The 17,958-nt window shown below is 60.0% G+C and overlaps 2 protein-coding genes across 3 annotated transcripts; both read left to right on the forward strand.

The window, feature by feature from the left end:
- The first annotated feature begins 468 nt into the window (after nt 1-468).
- Nlgn2 (neuroligin 2) lies at nt 469-14,146 on the forward strand. 2 transcript variants are annotated; one of them, XM_055594182.1, is made up of 8 exons: nt 469-1,201; nt 3,459-4,156; nt 7,082-7,132; nt 9,100-9,249; nt 9,379-9,564; nt 9,649-9,841; nt 10,082-10,678; nt 11,316-14,146. In XM_055594182.1, the coding sequence occupies exons 2-8, from the start codon at nt 3,700-3,702 to the stop codon at nt 12,190-12,192; spliced, it is 2,511 nt and encodes an 836-aa protein (XP_055450157.1). In that variant the 5' UTR covers nt 469-1,201; nt 3,459-3,699; the 3' UTR covers nt 12,193-14,146. The 2 variants fall into 2 exon arrangements, with proteins under 2 accessions (XP_055450157.1, XP_055450159.1); XM_055594184.1 differs by lacking the exon at nt 7,082-7,132.
- Nucleotides 14,147-14,890: 744 nt separating this feature from the next.
- Spem1 (spermatid maturation 1) lies at nt 14,891-16,084 on the forward strand. Its single transcript, XM_055594400.1, has 3 exons — nt 14,891-15,034; nt 15,123-15,180; nt 15,316-16,084. Exons 1-3 carry the CDS (start codon nt 14,891-14,893, stop codon nt 16,029-16,031), a joined length of 918 nt encoding a protein of 305 aa, XP_055450375.1. The 3' UTR covers nt 16,032-16,084.
- Nucleotides 16,085-17,958: the final 1,874 nt, after the last annotated feature.

Consider the following 17,958-nt stretch of genomic DNA (forward strand, 5'->3'; position numbering starts at 1 on the left):
CTCCTACACCCCGACCCCACACCTCCAGCTCATTTGCAAAGATGTGGGTCCCCGCACACGTCCCGCCTCCTTCCCCACAGGCTCCTCCCGTTCGGCTTCAGACCAGACGCACTCCTCCAGAGGGGCGGCCCCACGGCCCAGGCCCCACCCACTGCCCGCGGCCCCGCCCCCGCAGGAAGGCCCCGCCCCCGCGCCTGAGGCCCCGCCTTCTCCGCGGGCCGCCCGGCCCGCTCCAGTTCAGAGGCTCTCCCCCTCGCCGGACCCGAGGAACCCGAGGGTGGGCGGCGGTGGGGGCGGGCGTCCTCGCCCTGCTCCAGCTCCCGCGTCCGTCCGTCCGTCCGTCCGCTCCCACCCTCCGCTGTCCTCAGCCCCCCCACACTCCGGAGGGCGGGTGGGCAGGCGGGTGCGAGCGAGGGGTGTGCGCCGCTCTCTCGGCAGGGGGCGGGGGAGGCGGCCGCGCGGTGACGCGCGGGGCTGCTGCGGCTGCTCCGCCGGCGGATCATCACTCTCGGGCTGGGATGGACGCGGGGCGGGCGGGCCCTGGCGCGCAGAGCCGGGAGTCCGGGCCTCCTGGCCGCTGAGCATTCCCCAAAGGCGCCTCTAGCCCTGGCCTGCCTTCCTAGGAGCCGCACCGACCTCTCCTCGAGGCTCGGGACTCGGCCCCCGCCCTCTTCTGACTCCCCGGATCTCCCTCTCCCGCCCGCCCTCGGGATCGACTAGATCCCTCCCCCTCCCTGAGGATTCCGGCTGGATCCCTGCCCCTGCACCGCGGATTCTGCGCTCCGGGGCCCCGGGCCCCTGGGGATTGCCGTGGACTCCTCCTCCAGCACCCGATCCCTTAGGATCTTCCGCCTGGACCGCCTCCCGGTCCCTCGAAGCCGGCCCCGAGAGCCAGTGGATCTCCAATCCAGTCCTGTCCCGTTGCTCCCTCTTGGCTCAGCCTTCCCCACTGCGGGGTTCCCTGATCTTGAGCTCCCTCTGACCCCATCCCCTAGCTCTCCTTTTCCTGGGGATCGACTGGATCCCGGCCCCGCCCCCCGGGGCTGGGGCGATCCCCCTCCCCCGCCGGGTGAGGCGCTGCAGGCGGGGGCTGGGCCTGCGGGGCCGCGGGGGCTCAGAGGCCGCCGCCCCCCTTCTGAAGCCCGTCCGCCCCCCACTCGGAGCCCTGGATGGAGGCACCACGGCCCCAGGGCTGATCCAGGTAGGAGCTAAGCCAGGCTGGGCGGAGGGGGCTGCGCGGCGGTCCACTGGGGTCTTCCTCTTCCCACATGCCTCCCTGCGCCTGGTCCCCCCAGCCTGCTCTGTCTGCGTGTCTCCGCCTAGGGATGCTCTCGCCGTGTCTCTGCGTCTTGGTCTCTTTGTCTCTGCCTCTCTCCAGCCCATGAATGATCCTTTGAATGGGCCCACAGACCCCGTGTGTTCGCATCCCCCCCTCCCCCTCCTCCTCCCCTTCCCGGCCAAGCCATTTTCCCCACTGCAGGAAGGGGGGGGCTGCGGCCTGAGCCCCCGTCCCTCAACTCTCCCCGGTTGGGGGAGTCAGGCCTGGGCTGGAATGGAAGCGCAAGGCAGAGGGATCGGGAGGAGGAGAGCAAGATGTGGCAGACAGAGATGGAGAGAGAAAATGGGGGAGGGAGGGAGAGAGAGAGAGAGAGAGAGAGCAAAAGCACTTGAGGGAGAAAATCAGAGAAGGTATTTGGAGGAGAGAGAGATGAGAAACACCAAGGAGACAGAAATGAGAAAAGACCGAGGGGGTGAGCTGAAGGCAAAAGCTGGAGCAAGCCGCTGAAGGCCAAGGAATGATGCTCTGAGGGACCCCGTTCGAGGAGAAAGATGGGGGATGGCTCTGGTGGGAGGGGAAGAGAGACAAGCTAGTTGGAGGAGAGGAGGCCGGGGCCTAAAGTACCTTAAGGGAAGGGGCTGAGGCAGGCCGTGTCGGAGAGGGAGAGGAGACAGCCAGGCCCGGCCTGGTGTAGGGAGAGGGGACCTCAGCTGGTGGGGGAGCAGAAGCGGAAGGACCTGAGAAGGGGGAGTGCATGACTGGGTGTGAGGGGTGAGGGCTCCTGTGTCCTCAGCTCTGGAATAAATTGACACCTGCAGAGAGCCACCGCGAGGCTGGAGCTGGCTCGGAAAAACCTGGCGTCAGCAGTCGGCCCTGGAGGGGGGGCACTGGGGGGGCTTGCTGAAATGACCCGGTGTCTGCCCTGCCTACCTTTTCTCTGGTCCTGCCCCTGCTGTCCGAGCACCTAGGGGTCCCAGCAGTAATACTGGAGGGGAGGGGAGGGGGGTGGCGGACTAACGGAAGGGATGGCCTGAGAGGAAACCTGGGATTTGCCCCAGGACACGGGTCAAAGCTGTGCAGAGGAGACCCCAGATGGGGCCCAAGGCCGGCCAGGATTATGCGAGGGGGTGTCAGCAGGCTTATTGAGAGGCCCGCCTTGGTATAGCTTCTCCCCCTACCCCAACCTCTGTGGGAGACCTGGCCAGTAGGGTTAGGCTCTGACGGACCAAGCAGGATGGGGGGGGTAGAGGGAGCATGTCTTTTAGGGTTCTCTGTTCTAGACTCTCCTTCCCTCACATCGTCTTCTTCCTCTCTGCTAAGACTGGGGTGAAACTAGCATTCTGACTTATGCCTTATCCTCCCTCCCATGGCCTGAATGGACCCTGCAACCAAGCAAGCCCCTTCCCCTCTTCCTCTAGACCACCCCCTCCAGGGTTAGAGCTGCAGCCCGTTGCCGAGGTAACATTGCGGGGCAGCATCCTGTCGCCCAGCAACCAGCTGCAGGATCATGCATCTGTCCCTGGCTTTGCCCCTTCAGCATCCCCTCCTCACTCTAACCCCTGGCTCCAGGCACCCCCAACTTCTAAGGGAAGACGTGGATGGGGCTGGGGAGAAAGGGGTTCCTAAGTGCATAAACCCTTCGGGAACGGTCTGCCGATGGGGACAGAGGTACTGAGGTTTGCTCGGTCCTCAAAAGGCCCAGAGTCTGGCCTGGGGTGGGGGTTCAGTGCCATGAAATTACAGCTCAGGAGTAATTAACACATATAAACAAACCCGCCACTTCCTGCTAATTAATGACTTGGTATTTTTATTTTCTCTTCCCTGTCTATCTCATTCTCTCCCAGGGCAGTGGGGACTGGGGCTCCCGAGCCTGCCTGGGAGGGATAGAGGCAGGAGAGGGGCACGGAGTCTAGGAAGCTGACCCTCCCGCCTCTGACCCACCCCCAGCTTGGGTCGCTGCGGGGGGGGGGGTAGGTGTCAGGGGGCTTGTGGGTGGAAGGAAGGGGTACTTGATCTGAAATTCATGCCACTAACAGTTGTCTCTTGTTTCCCCATCCTTTCTGTCCTCTCCATCCAATTCCCCTCCCCTTCTCCCTCTTCTCCGTATTTTTCTGTCTGTTTGTTTGTCTGTATCTTGCACACTCTGTCCGGGCCCCCACCCTCCCCCTCCCCCGGGCAGGGCGGGCCTGCCTGCACCTTCTCCTACCTTCTTCCCCTTCCCCACCCCTTAAACCCTCCATGGAGAGGAACAGACGCCTCTTCTGTCCCTTCTAGCCCAGGTCCCTACCCGTCCCCCTCCTCCTTCCTTTCCCCCGCCCCCTCCTCCCTCCCGGGGCGAGGGGGGCCTCCCTCCCTCTCCCCCCCTTCTCTCTCTCTCCGAGGGGGGGGTCAGGGGAGGGAGGGGGGGTCCCCCGATCAGCATGTGGCTCCTGGCGTTGTGTCTGGTGGGGCTGGCTGGGGCTCAACGGGGAGGAGGGGGTCCCGGCGGCGGCGCCCCGGGCGGCCCGGGCCTGGGCCTCGGCAGCCTCGGGGAGGAGCGCTTCCCGGTGGTGAGCACGGCCTACGGCCGAGTGCGCGGCGTGCGGCGCGAGCTCAACAACGAGATCCTGGGCCCGGTCGTGCAGTTCTTGGGCGTGCCCTACGCCACGCCGCCCCTGGGCGCCCGCCGCTTCCAGCCGCCTGAGGCGCCGGCCTCGTGGCCCGGCGTGCGCAACGCCACCACCCTGCCGCCCGCCTGCCCGCAGAACCTGCACGGGGCGCTCCCGGCCATCATGCTGCCTGTGTGGTTCACGGACAACCTGGAGGCGGCCGCCACCTACGTGCAGAACCAGAGCGAGGACTGCCTGTACCTCAACCTCTACGTTCCCACCGAGGACGGTAAGGGCACGGGCACCAGGCTGGGCACCCCGGCACGCAGCCCACAAACGCGCACGCAGACCCTCAAGCACAGGACCCGCTCTTGCCCCTAGGCCAGGCAGCAGGGCCACGGAGGGCCCGCGCCTCCGAGGTAAGGGTGCCTGCTGACCAGCCGGAATGCGCCGCGAGTAGCCTCTTCCACAGCAGAAACTTTGTGCCCTGGAAGGAGCGGTGGCTGGCATTAGGCCAGCCTCACCCATGCTCCCCACAGAGAGGCACACAGAGCCTGGCCATGCTGCCACTGGTGCTCAGCGAGCTGGCCACCTCCGGGGTCTCCCCGCCTGCCCTTCTCCCCCACCACATGCACGCTTTCCTTCCCACCACTTATACTCTGCCCTGTCCTCTGCCACCTGCCCTCACTTCTGTCCGTGGCACCTATCAGTCCGTCTCTAGCCAAGCGCCAGTCGGGTACCCGAGACCTGTCTCCTGCGCTGACAACCCTCGGAATCGCTGGAGGGTCAGAGAAGCCTCTCAGCAGGGCCCTTCCACTCCCAGCCCGGCAGCACCCCGCACTACCCTTCTGACATACTAGCTCACCACCCCGCCACATCAGCTCCCTCCAGCAGGCCGGGTAACCAGGCGCCCCTGACAATCCTGCAGGTCCACACTGTGTCCCCAGGTTCCACAGTGGCTGTCAGCTGCTCCGAGTGGCCGCTCGCCCAGCTGGCCACATGCCCCAGTGTTTCACAAGTCACACTCCCGTGCCCTTCCTGGGGTGCACGACCCCCTGCTCTCACAGGCCCCAGGGCTCCGGGACCCTGCGTGCCTTTTAGACCCGCATAACCCTGCAGGCAGACCCCAGGCATCCGTGGGCTCCTCACACCACCCCCTCCTACCTGCAGGGCACCCTGCCGAAGGGTCCAGCACTCACACCTACCTTGCACCAAGATCCCCCTATGCCAACCGCAGACTGTCTCACAACCTCAACCTGCCTGGGTCGGTCCTAGGACCCCATACGGACCACCTGCTGCCCCCAGTCCAGCCCTGCATTCTAGCTGACCACCACTAACAAGCCACCCACCAGACCTGGCTGCCTCTCCACCTAGCCCAGCATCCTTTCAGGGTTCTTCACCTTCAGAGCTCCCTTAGATGCTGTCTCACCTCAGCCTACTACTCATGGACTCTCCATCACTGTGTGTGTGTGTGTGTGTGTGTGTGTGTGTGTGTGTGTGTGTGTCTGTGTGTGTGTGTCTGTGTGTGTGGTCTTTTGGGACAGGGTCTCCCTCTGTAGCTTAGGCTGGTCTAGAACTCACCCTGAAGCCCAGGCTGTCCTTGAACTTTGGATAATCCTGCTTTAGCCTCCTGATTGGGGGGTTTACTGGCATCAGCTGCCATGCTCAGTGACACCCGTGCTTTCCCACAGGCACCCTGCCAGGTCTCCCTCGTGGGAGCTTTCTCCTCACTCGTGTGTGAACCACCTCATACTTGTCACTGCTGGGCTGTCCACTTGTTTCCACACGTGGTCTCTTTCCTGCCTCCGCACTGCTCACTCCACACCTTCTGTATTTTTAACCACTGCATATTGCAGGCCTGACTGGGGCCTGACACATCCGGGTGACCTCACTAGGTCTTCACACCAGCTCTGAGGGAAGTGGTTGACTCAGACACACACATGCACTCGTGCGCGAGCGCGCACACACACGCACACACACACACACACACACACACTTCATAGTCTCAAGGTCACGAATACTCCTATGACTTCATCCCAGTCCATCTCCAGCTCACAAACTAGCGGCCCTGTTCCCAAGTGGACCAAGTGGATCATCGTGGTCAGTTAGTGCTAGCCCGAGCCTCGGTGGCCCATCCCTTCCTGAGCTTTGGGGCACACCAGTCAGCCTGGGGAGCTCCCTGACACTGTGGGTCTCCGCTTGCCCCTGACCAACCCAAATCCAAAAGGAGTCTGGCACCAGCCTCTGAGCTCTGCCTGCGACTTCCTGGCCTCGGGCCCACTTTGCCTGAATCACCACACCTGCCTCAGACTGAACCACACCTGCTTGTGTATCAGACTGGCCCAAGGCAGTTTCCTACCTGCTGTTGGCAGAATGACCACCTCAGGAGGGGAGGAACGCTCTTGACTCTTTAGCAGGGACCTAGGGTGGGGGCTGGTGACTGAGGGAAAGTCACAGTTTGGTGGGGAGGAGAGGAGGCCTGGGCAAGGGCCAAGGTTGGCGGGGTGTGGAGGGCTAAGCTGGAGTGGAGGGCAAGACCTGATGACCCTTTCCCTGCTTTCCCCGAACCGGGGAAATGGGGTGAGAAGCCAGGCCCGGAGGGGACGGAAGAGACGCTCTGTGGGGCGAGGCTGGCAGGTGGGCAGCCCTGGCTGACCTACCCATAGCCCTTCAACTGGCAGCAGAGGACTCCTGGAGGCAGTGGGCAGTGGGGTGGGCGCCCCGACCCATCTTGCCTTCGACCTCCAGGGTTACTTCAGAGGGAAGCAGTTTTTTTCTGCGCAGCCATAACACATGGCTGGCCCTGAGGTGGCCTGGGTGGCGGGCTGGCCTTGGAGTCCCTAGGCTTCACCCCACCCCTAACATGACTGCACTTTCAGCAAGTAGCAAACACCCCCAAAAGCCAAAGCCTTTCCAGAAAGCACTGTCTGACGACAGCCTCAGCCACTCACGCACCCCACCCCTGAAACCCACCTTCTCTCTGGGGCACGACTTTTTCTGGGGAGGGGAAAATTGGGTTGTAGAAACGTTTTTCTCTTTTCTTGGTTTCTTTTTCTTGCAAACAAATTTTGCTTTTTTTGGCTTATTTTTTCTGCCTCTCCCCACCCTCCCCTTTTCTGCTTTCTCTCCTCCCCTCCCCATCTACCACCTCCCCTGACCCCATCTTTCCCCACAAAATTGTCCTTTTTTCTCTGTTTTGTGTTCCCGGTCTTAGGTCCGCTCACAAAAAAACGTGACGAGGCGACGCTCAATCCGCCAGACACAGGTAGATTTAAAAATCCCGCTGGTGCATGTGGTTGCTTTGGAGAGAACTCTGATGCCCTAACTAAATGTCCCCACAGCCCGCAAGGCCCCTCAGCCGTCCCCCCAACTAAAAATGAAAAAGAAAAGAAAAAAAATTAATGATTGGAAAAAAGAATTATGAAAACTTCAAACAAAATTTGAACAATGTTGGACCCAATAGTTAACCTACAAGAAAAGCTAGCCATGGTGAAAATGAGGTGTAAAAAGGAAAAGGAATTGGATTGCCAGAAAAAAAAAAAAAATTGGATAAAATGTTGAGACTTTGAAAAAAATCTGGACGCTTTTGCAACATGTGAAATATACCACTTGAAAAAAATTAATTGGAAGCAAAATAATATTTGAAAAAATTGACAAATTTATGACATTAGTCAATACATTAGAAACCTGCTACAATTGCTAACCAAAAGCCTGTCAGATTTATAAAAAAAAAAAAAAATTGTAAACATCTGAAGTAAATCAAAGAGTTTGAAACAAATTTAAAACAGGGCCCAATATCTTGAAGTTTCACCACAAAAATTTTGAAATAATGCAAAGAATTTTTTTCTTGTTTTCTTTTTTTCCCAAATGGAGCTTTTTGTTTTTTCTTTTCTTGTTGAATCTGCCCCAGGAGCTTCTTGCTTTTTGGTTGTTGTTTTTTTCTTTCTTTGTTCTTTCTTGATCCTGGTTTTTGTTATTGGTTTTGAATTCTTGTTGCCCCTGCCCGTCTTCCTGCTCCTTCCCTTTCTAACTCTACCCCCACCACACTGGGCAAGGGCCTGAGGGAGGGTGGGAGAGAATGAGGACATTAGGACAGGACCCTGGAAGGAAGGCCATCGCAGCCCACCCGCCTGAGACGTCCGTAAACTTAGGGCTGAAAGGGACGAAGGCTCTCGGGGGTGGGCCCAGAGACAACTCTGGCTGACAAGCCCGGAGACTGGGGGAGAGCTTGGAAGGCAGGCTGGAGGGCGGGGCAGGGCATGTCTGACTATGTGCAGGGTGAGGAGGTGGCACAGTGCTGGGTGCCAGCTGCAGAGGCCAGAGCCTGGCTTCCATGGCAGGGCTAGACTAGAGCTCTGCCGCTCAGCCAGAGCCCACTGAGCGTGACAAGAGCCCCGAGGGGCTGGCGCTGACTCTGACTCTGCTGTCCTGGGACAGCAGTGGGGAGGCTACAGTCTTGAGGACCCTGACCAGCTCTCCCAGATTCCCACCCGCCTCCTTAGATGTTTTCACTCCTCCATCCAGCGCAGAGCTCCGTGGCCTGCTGCTGTGGCCGCTATCTAAAGGATTCTTTTGGAACAGGGCAGGAGGGCGCCCCTGCAGGCCAGGCCAGTTTGGAGGGCGGAGTGTCCAAGACTTGGCTTTACCCTGCCTTCTTTAAGCAGCCTCTTTCCCACCCTGCCTCCTCCTGCCACAGTAATTAGGCTGGGGGTTGCCATGGTAACTGGGGAGGTGACCTAGAAAGGAATTAGGGCGGGGAGGAGACCAAGCCCCCAGGGACCCTAGGGCCTGGCACCCCTCACCCACAGACTAGGGTGCCATGTGGAGCCGGGGCCCAAGGCTGAATCTGAGGAGGTGCCGGCCTTAGCCCACTCTTCCTGGGAGCAGGAAGGAGGTTTGCTTTGTGTGTGGAGGGTCCCTGGCTCCAGCAGCAGCCCTGAGGAGGGTCACTTCCTACCCTTGGCCTCTGTTGGGCTTCTTGGAAAGTGTGCCCAACATTTGATGAGGTGCTTGGAGTCATGCTGGCCAGTGAGGAGGAGGGGCCTTCCTCCAGGGTTAGCTGGGGATGGGGGGAGGGAGGGGAATCCGGTCTTGCCCCCCCGCCAGGGATAGAAGTGACAAGTGCCCCGAGCTCCAGGCTGGTCCTCGCAAGGCCTGGGAGCTCCGCAGTGCTGCTTCTGGTCTGCCTGCCCTTGTCCCTGATCTCCCGGCCTGCCATCCCCGCCCGCACAGATATCCGGGACTCCGGGAAGAAGCCGGTGATGCTGTTTCTCCACGGAGGCTCCTACATGGAGGGCACGGGGAACATGTTTGACGGCTCCGTCCTGGCTGCCTACGGCAACGTCATCGTGGCCACCCTCAACTACCGCCTCGGGGTGCTCGGTGAGGGCGAAGTCCTGGTGGGCAGAGTCCTCCCAGTGGAGGACAAACATAGGCTCCCCGTGCACGGAGCTCCGGGCAGAGGGAGCAGGCTGCAGTGGCCCCTCAGGAAGCCCCTTCTTCTGCCCCCAGGTTTCCTCAGCACTGGTGACCAGGCTGCAAAAGGCAACTACGGCCTCCTGGACCAGATCCAGGCCCTGCGTTGGCTCAGTGAAAACATCGCCCACTTCGGAGGCGACCCTGAGCGCATTACCATCTTTGGGTCTGGCGCGGGGGCCTCCTGTGTCAACCTGCTGATCCTCTCCCACCACTCAGAAGGTACCAGCAGTCCCCTCGCCTGCCTTCTCTTCCCGGAGCTCGGGCGCTGACGCAGCCGAGCCTGAGGTCCGCCTGTCCCACCAGGACTGTTCCAGAAGGCCATTGCTCAGAGTGGCACTGCCATCTCCAGCTGGTCTGTCAACTACCAGCCGCTCAAATACACGCGGCTGCTGGCAGCCAAGGTGGGCTGCGACCGGGAGGACAGCACGGAGGCTGTGGAGTGTCTGCGCAGGAAGTCTTCCCGGGAGCTCGTGGACCAGGACGTGCAGCCTGCCCGGTATGGCGGTGGGGGAGGGCTGGGGCCAGCCTCTACTTCCCCAGCTGGTCCCCGGAGGCCGAGGTGAGAGGTTCCTGTGGGCAGTCTGCGGCCAAGGAGAAGTGGGGTTCAGTCCTTAGCAGCCCCCTTAGCGGAGGTCGCCACAGCACATGGTCCCAGCACGGGCTTCCCCCAATGCTCCGTGGGCAGTCCAGAGAGGCCGGGGGCCAGCCTGCGGTGGTGAGACCCCCTTCTCCACAGCTACCACATCGCCTTCGGGCCTGTGGTGGACGGCGACGTGGTCCCGGATGACCCCGAGATCCTCATGCAGCAGGGGGAGTTCCTCAACTACGACATGCTCATCGGCGTCAACCAGGGCGAGGGCCTCAAGTTCGTGGAGGACTCGGCAGAGGCGGAGGATGGCGTGTCCGCCAGCGCCTTCGACTTCACCGTCTCCAACTTCGTGGACAACTTGTACGGGTACCCTGAGGGCAAGGACGTGCTCCGGGAGACCATCAAGTTCATGTACACGGACTGGGCTGACCGCGACAACGGCGAGATGAGGCGGAAGACCCTGCTGGCGCTCTTCACCGACCACCAGTGGGTGGCGCCGGCCGTGGCCACAGCCAAGCTCCACGCCGACTACCAGTCCCCCGTCTACTTCTACACCTTTTACCACCACTGCCAGGCAGAGGGCCGGCCCGAGTGGGCGGACGCGGCGCACGGGGACGAGCTGCCCTATGTCTTCGGCGTGCCCATGGTGGGCGCCACGGACCTCTTCCCCTGCAACTTCTCCAAGAATGACGTCATGCTCAGCGCTGTGGTCATGACCTACTGGACCAACTTCGCCAAGACTGGGTGAGGGCCCGAGGGCCTCGTGGGGCGGGGGGGCGCCCCCGTGGGTCGAGGTCCCTGCCTTCCCTCACAGGGCCCCCTCTTCGTGCCAGGCGCTGAGGGTTGGAGGAGACGCCCTGTGTTTCCGGGGGTGGGCTCTGCTGTGACTACTGTCTGGCCACCCCGGTCAGCATCTCACTATAGGGTCTGTCTGTCTGTCTGTCTGTCTGTCGCTGCTGTGTGTCTCTTTCCTCAGATCCACTGACTTCTCCCTCCGCCCTCTTTGGTCTTTGTTTCTTGGCTGCCGTCACCAGGACTATCCTCCTATCCCTGGCTGCCTGTCTCTCCATTTCTGTCCCTTTCCACCTCAGCTGAGTCCCTGGGTCTCCAAACTTCATCTCTGCACTCTCTTTATGTGATGTCCTGCTCTGTGTCTCCTTCTCCTCCCCCCCCCCCGACCCCCGTCTCTGTCTCTCTCTGTCTCTGTCTCTCTCCCTCTCTCAGGGCCTCACTCTTTCTTCTGGCCCAGGCCAACCCTTTCTTCTGCCGCTTAAGCGCTGGGGTTGTGGGCATACCCAACCTTTTCTAGCTTTAGATGTTTTCAGTCTCTGTCCTCCCTGGCGTCACCCTCACTCCGTTCCTTGCCCTCTGGTGCCCACAGTGACCCCAACCAGCCTGTGCCGCAGGACACCAAGTTCATCCACACCAAGCCCAACCGCTTTGAAGAGGTGGTTTGGAGCAAGTTCAACAGCAAGGAGAAGCAGTACCTGCACATCGGCCTGAAGCCGCGCGTGCGCGACAATTACCGCGCCAACAAGGTGGCCTTCTGGCTCGAGCTGGTGCCGCACCTGCACAACCTGCACACAGAGCTCTTCACCACCACCACGCGCCTGCCTCCCTATGCCACGCGCTGGCCGCCCCGCACACCCGGCCCTGGCACCGCGGGCACGCGCCGCCCGCCCCCACCCGCCACCCTGCCGCCTGAGTCTGATGTGGACCCGGGCCCGAGGGCCTACGACCGCTTCCCCGGGGACTCGCGGGACTACTCCACCGAGCTGAGCGTCACCGTGGCCGTGGGGGCCTCGCTCCTCTTCCTCAACATCCTTGCCTTTGCTGCCCTCTACTACAAGCGGGACCGGCGACAGGAGCTGCGCTGCCGGCGGCTTAGCCCGCCGGGAGGCTCGGGCACGGGGGTGCCCGGCGGGGGCCCCCTGCTGCCCACTGCTGGCCGCGAGCTCCCCCCCGAGGAGGAGCTGGTGTCACTGCAGCTGAAGCGGGGCGGCGGCGTGGGCGCGGACCCTGCGGAGGCCCTGCGCCCTGCCTGTCCACCCGACTATACCCTGGCCTTGCGCCGGGCGCCGGACGATGTGCCTCTCCTGGCCCCGGGAGCCCTGACCCTGCTGCCCAGCGGCCTGGGGCCCCCGCCCCCGCCCCCACCTCCCTCTCTCCATCCCTTCGGGCCCTTCCCACCGCCTCCCCCAACCGCTACCAGCCACAACAACACGCTACCCCACCCCCACTCCACCACGCGGGTATAGGGGGTGGCTGGGGAGGCCGACCTCCCAGCCCTCCCCAGCCCAGGCCACTTGAAGGCAGGGAGGACTTGGCACCCGGCCTTTCCCTGTGATTTGTCGACTGTTGTGGAGCAGAGATAAGGTGGACAATGGGATTCGTCACCGGGATGCGAGTTTTTCCCACGCAGAGGCCCGTCCCCTCCTCAGGACCTGGGCCTTTGAACACCTGGGGGGTGTTTTTTGCCCTCCGTTTGGGACACCCGTCTTCGGAGTGTGGAAATGTGGAGGTCTTTTTTTCCCCACATGGAGGTGTGCGGGGGTTCTCCCATGTGCAGGGTGAGGTGGTTTGTTTGTTTGTTTTTTGTTTTTTTTCTTTTCTGTTCTTTTCTTTTTTGCTGCCCTGGACTCATGTGGGCCCCCTCAAAGAATTCCTGCGGGGATTTGTACCCCAGAATCCTGTTCCCTCATGCCTTTGCCTTCTCCTCCCCGTCCCACTCCCTGGAGACCTTGGAAGCGATGTGTTCACATGTAGTGGCCGCTGGACACCAGACCACACAGGGTGGCACCTGGGAGCAGCCAGGGAACCACAGGCCCCTGCACCCCACTTCCCCTCCACCCCTGAAAAGCATGTTTCTCCCCCACGGCACAGGCGTGAAGCATGGCCTCGCTGGAGGCCCTCACCTTCCACAGACAACATAGACTTCCCGCTAGAGGAAAGGGGGCGATCTGCGCACCCCAGCCCTGCCTGGAGGCTTCCTTCCCACAGCCCCGGACACATTTCACAGAGTGGAGACATGTTCTTGCATGTGGACGAGTGTTTCCCGGGCAGAGGGCCCTGCTCACCCCAGCGCTCCTCTGCAACCCCCCACCTCAGGTCCAGCACAGTCCCTCCTTACGCAGAAGCTGGGAACAGACTTGAGAGTGACAGGAGCCGCTGGGGAAGTGCCAACTTCTTGGGAGACGCTGAGGTGGGAGGATGTGGGGGCATGTCACACAAGAGGCCATGCATGTTTGACCTAAGCCCTCGAGGGGCCTGAGGACAGCCTCTTCCTCAGTCCGTGAGACCAGTGCTCATCCGTGCCAAACTGGGTAGATGGGTTGGGAGGTTCTCAAAATGTGCCAAGGATCCCCTAAGTCCTAGTCCAGAGAAGGGAAATACCATACTGAGGGCAGGTGGCAGCTACGGGTCCCTCCCTGTGTCTCATGCCTGTGTTTGCCTTGTCTGCCTTGTTCCTCATTCTCTATCACCTGGCTCCGTCTGTGACCTCTTCCCATCTCAGGGTCAGACCGGCCTCCTCTCTTCACTTTTGACCCGCTTCCCGTCCCTGATTGGCTAAAGAAAAGGAAAAGTGGAAGGGGAAGGGAGGAGTCCGGGAAAGAGGTTACATGGGCAGGTTGGGGAGGGAATGAGGTCAGCTGTGAGGAGGAGCAGATGGAGGGGCCGTGAGGGACAGGATGGACTCTAAGACAGGAAGACCTTCAGAGGAGATGTGGGAGGCAGCTGCCTGGAGGCCTCGGGATTTGAGCCTCTGGGGCAGGCGCTGTCAGGAACCGCTCTAAGGGTCAGTGGTGGAGGTGTGACTGAATCGTCAAGTATTGTGTGGCTTTCTGTGGGATGTCAGTGCCAAACTTGTACAGGGGTGGGGTGCTGTCTTCCGCTGACACCCAGATCCAGAACCCTCTCCCCATCCCCCATGGAAACGTAGTTCTTTTCCGGCCCTTCCCCGCCTGGTCTAGCGACTCTTGGAACAGCCATGCCTTCCAAATGCTATCAGCCTGGGCCCTGAGCCCTGTAAGCAGATGCCCCAGAGCTGGGGTGTGAGGGGGCTGGGGGACCCCACGATACAGCCACGGACTCCAAATGCCCAGCCCCTTTCCAAACAACCCATGTCCCCACCCCACCCTCTGCGGCTCTGTACACATTTTTAAACCTGGCAAAAGATGAAGAGAATATTGTAAATATAAAAGTTTAACTGTTTTTCTTTCTGTCTGCTGTTGTGTGAGGAGGTGGTGGGGAAAGGTACCAGACCTGGTTGTATCTGTTATTTTGGAAGGTGATGGGAAGGAGTGCCCCAATCCCTTTCAGAAAATAACTCAGGATCTGAGGGGAAATGGCAAGGCTAGGGTTGCCATAATGACAGGATTGGGTGGTCGTCAAATAGCTACACTTAGAGCATTCAGGTGTTTGCTGCAGAGGGATCAGGAACTGGAGACCAGACTGGGCTGCATAGGAGACCTTGTCTTTGAGAAGAGTGCTGGACAGAGTACATGTCGTAATATCAGTCCTTGAGAGGTAGAGACAGGGATCAGAGTTCAAAGGCCATTCCTGGCTACACAGAAAATTTGAGGCCATCTTGGGCTACATGAGACCTTATCTCAAACAAAAGATCAGGAGATCTGTTTGCGGGATCAAGGGCCTGGTGTTGTCTTAGGAGGAGCAGGAACTAACTGGGGCAGGTGCCCAGTGGGTTAGAGCACCAATGGGTTCACCCAGGAGGCTGGCTATAAGAGGCATAAATAAAGGGTTTGGGCCCTAGGGCTGGGCGTCAACCCTGGGCCTCATGCCTTAAGAGTCTGTCTCATCTTGTCACATTATGAGGAAAAGCCCAGCTCCATTGTGACCCGCTGACTCTCAGGACCCCCTGAGTCAGGCTGGCAGGCCAGTGAACACTAGAGGTAGTGGGCTGGGGGCCTAAGGGCCCTGGTGGCCCTAGGGACCGCCATGGCCCTGGCTGAGCGGCCACGGCCTGGGTGGGCCTCCTATCAAAACCCCAACACCAACAACTGCCAGGACATGGGAAACTCCATTCTGTTGCTATTGGGTCTCGTCATTTGTATTAACATTGGCATCAATTTGGTGACCCTGGTCAGGGATGGAGGGGTGGCTGGGGTGGCTGGGAGGCAGGCCTGGTTATAAGGACCTACTTGTGGTCACCATATCCTCCTATACCTAGCTCTGGAGCCGACTCCGCATCATCTTACACCGAATGTTCCGTATCATTTATGAGAAAGGTAAGAGCGTCCAGGGGTTGGGGCCGAGGAGGGGCAGAAAGCACCTGACTGCATCGAGCTGCAGCTCCTCAAAGCCCCACCTCCCCCTGTCCTGAAGGCAGCCCCTCCACCAGCCTTCCCCTCCCTCACCCACAGAAACCGCCAGGCTTTCTTCAGCTGAGAAGCAGACCTGCCCAGAAGTCCGTCTTCGATGTACCATGGACCCTGTGAAAATGACCGTGACTCCCCCACTCGCTCGCCGGCATCGCCGCAGAGCCTCTCCGTCTCGGCGTGCCCACCGCCCAGTAGCCTGGGCCCCAGACACTGACGATGAGAAAGCACCGTCACACCAGCGCCCAGCCATCTGCTCCCGCCACTGCGCTGGCCACAAGGACTGGGAAGACTTCCAATCTCTACAGGAGGTCTGGGAGCCCTGGACTCAAGACTGTCTGGAGCAATCTCCCCAGACCATCCACTTCCAGCCAACGGTAGAGGGAAGGCCTCTCAAAACCGAGATTCGGTCCGAGCAGGACCTGGAGGCCTACGTGTACACTGTGAACCCCCCGCCCCGCAGTCCGGAGGCTCTCTGCCATAAAAATGATGGGGTGGGGCCGGGGGCAGGTGCCGAGGGTGAGCAAGGGCAGTGCCAGCCCCCCTCGCCGCCCTATCTGGGTCCGGCCAATGTCCCTGAGATAAGCCGGCGCCGGTCCTCGGGCCGAATAGTATATGATGCCCGAGAGGTAAGGCGCCGGCTACGAGAGCTGACGCGGGAGGTGGAGGCTTTGTCTCACTGTTATCCCTTGGTCTCCGGATCTAGCGCCGCGGAGGGGACAAGCAGAGATTGGGTGTATCGTCCCCTGAAGGGAAGGTGACTGGGGACAAAAGAATAAATTAAAAGGAGAGAGGAAGAGGGCTGTGGTGGTATGGAGGGAAGGACTGTCACTGTGCCCAGAACCCCTGGTTGCTAAGTGAAGGACCTCCCTCGACTCGGGGTCTACAGCCCTGAGGACCCTTGTCACTCTTGCCCTCAGAGGCTCTTTTCTCAGGCCCTCTCCAAGGCCCTTGATGGTAACAAGGCTCCCAACTGTCTCTAAGCCGCCAAGTCCAGTCAGGTGCCCAGGTGGTCCTGAACTCTAAAGCACAGACCTCAGGCCGCAAGGCCCTAGCCCAGAGGTCCAGGGAGCCCAGGGTTAGCCTACAGGTCCAGCAGAAGCACAGCTCTCTCTAACGCTCCGGTCTTGTTGGGCAAAGATGGCGGAGAGAGGGAGGCTCACTAGCCTCTCTCCATCTCCCAGGCAGTACTGGAAGTTCCTGCAGCCCTTGAGAATAGACTTAGAAGCAGGAAGTAAAATAACAGGGGTACTCCCACATGGCACCTTCTCATAATATCTCAGCTCCCATGTCCTTATGACTCTCTATGTCACAGAAAAAAGATGGAGGCTCAGGCCAAGGGCCATGCTCGAGGCCACAGACAGCAGCCCTTAGACTCTGTACCTCTCCCTTCCCAACCCCACCACCCCCGCGGCAGACAACTCTCCACTGCCGGGAATCAGCCCAGCCTATGCTTTACTAAGTCCCCTCTTCCGAATACCCATCCACTGAGCAGCAGAGAAACTGGCCCGCTGCCCTGCTCTGGAGACGGCTGAGAGCCTCCCGAACACACACCATCTTGAGAACCAGAAACCACGTGAGTGCAGGCTGAAGGAAACGGACGTCACCTTTCACAAAAGATGTGAGCATCTTTTCTACAAACCACCCTATTTTTCTTCTCACTCACACTCAACTGAAATCAAGTGGTCATGCATGCCTGTCCCCTGGAATTCAGAAGGCTGTGACAGGAGGATCACTGAAAGTTCAAAGCCAGGCAGGGCTATACGGCCAGTTCTAGGCTAGACGGGGCGAGACACAGTAACAGCAGAGCAAACAAACCCCACAAAGAAGTTGCTGATCCCTTAGTTAACTTTATTCTGTCACATGTGGGGACCACAGAGACTGCTCCTCCATCTTTTGCTCAGTAGTTTGCTGTCTAAAACATGCTTGGCTGGCAGGTGGAAGCAGGAAGGGTCAGGGAGTTCAAGGATGGTCAGCGGCTTACATGAACGCCTGTCTCCTGCGCCTGCAACCCAGTGCTCTGGAGGCGAAGGCAGGATGGTTGTTGCAAGTTCAAGGCCAGCCTGGTCTACCTCTTGAGTTCCAAGCCAGGGAAGATCATATAGGGCCCTGTTTGGTTTTTGTTTTGTTTTTGGGATGGGCGCTCACTGTGTAGCCTTGACCTCACAGGAATCTGCCTTCCTCCGCCTCTGGAGTGCTTGAATTAAAGGCATGTGTCACCATGCCCAAACCCTCTTTTTTTCCTATGTCTACATTGGGGTGGGTATGTGCAATTGAGTGAAGGTGCGGTGGGGGCCAGAAGAGGGTGTCAGATCCTCGGGAAGGAGATCTAGGTATGAGTGAGCCACCCAACCTGAGTGCTGGAGACTGAGCTTGGTCCTCTGCAAGAGCCATGTGCAGTCTGGCCTGCAGCGTCTGCTCCGGTCCCCTGCTAGACCGACACTAGACAAACCACACCCTTGCGGCCAGCGTGCTTCCCTCACAGACAGGTGGCCGGTGACCTGGCTTAGGCCAGATTTTGTCCTCAGTTAGGGCTCTGTGGAGTGTGGGAACTCTCTAGTGCTGAGGAAACATGTTTGGCAAGTACTCTGCCATTTAACTATAGTGTGTGCTATCACTAGCCCCAGGTGGCCTGGGACCATCGTCCTGCCTCAGCTTCTCCAGCAGCTAAGATTGCCCAGCCTGTTG

Source organism: Psammomys obesus, unplaced genomic scaffold (assembly GCF_907164565.1).
Source record: "Psammomys obesus unplaced genomic scaffold, mPsaObe1.curated_primary_1811, whole genome shotgun sequence".
Lineage (NCBI taxonomy): Eukaryota > Metazoa > Chordata > Mammalia > Rodentia > Muridae > Psammomys > Psammomys obesus.

Coding starts and splice junctions, on each gene's coding strand:
- Nlgn2 (XM_055594182.1), top strand. CDS start 3,700: ATGTGGCTCCTGGCGTTGTGTCTGGTGGGGCTGGCTGGGGCTCAACGG. Junction 7,133..9,099: donor GCTCAATCCGCCAGACACAG/GTAGATTTAAAA, acceptor CCGCCCGCACAG/ATATCCGGGACTCCGGGAAG. Junction 9,842..10,081: donor CAGGACGTGCAGCCTGCCCG/GTATGGCGGTGG, acceptor CCTTCTCCACAG/CTACCACATCGCCTTCGGGC.
- Spem1 (XM_055594400.1), top strand. CDS start 14,891: ATGGCCCTGGCTGAGCGGCCACGGCCTGGGTGGGCCTCCTATCAAAAC. Junction 15,035..15,122: donor GCATCAATTTGGTGACCCTG/GTCAGGGATGGA, acceptor TCCTATACCTAG/CTCTGGAGCCGACTCCGCAT. Junction 15,181..15,315: donor CCGTATCATTTATGAGAAAG/GTAAGAGCGTCC, acceptor CCTCACCCACAG/AAACCGCCAGGCTTTCTTCA.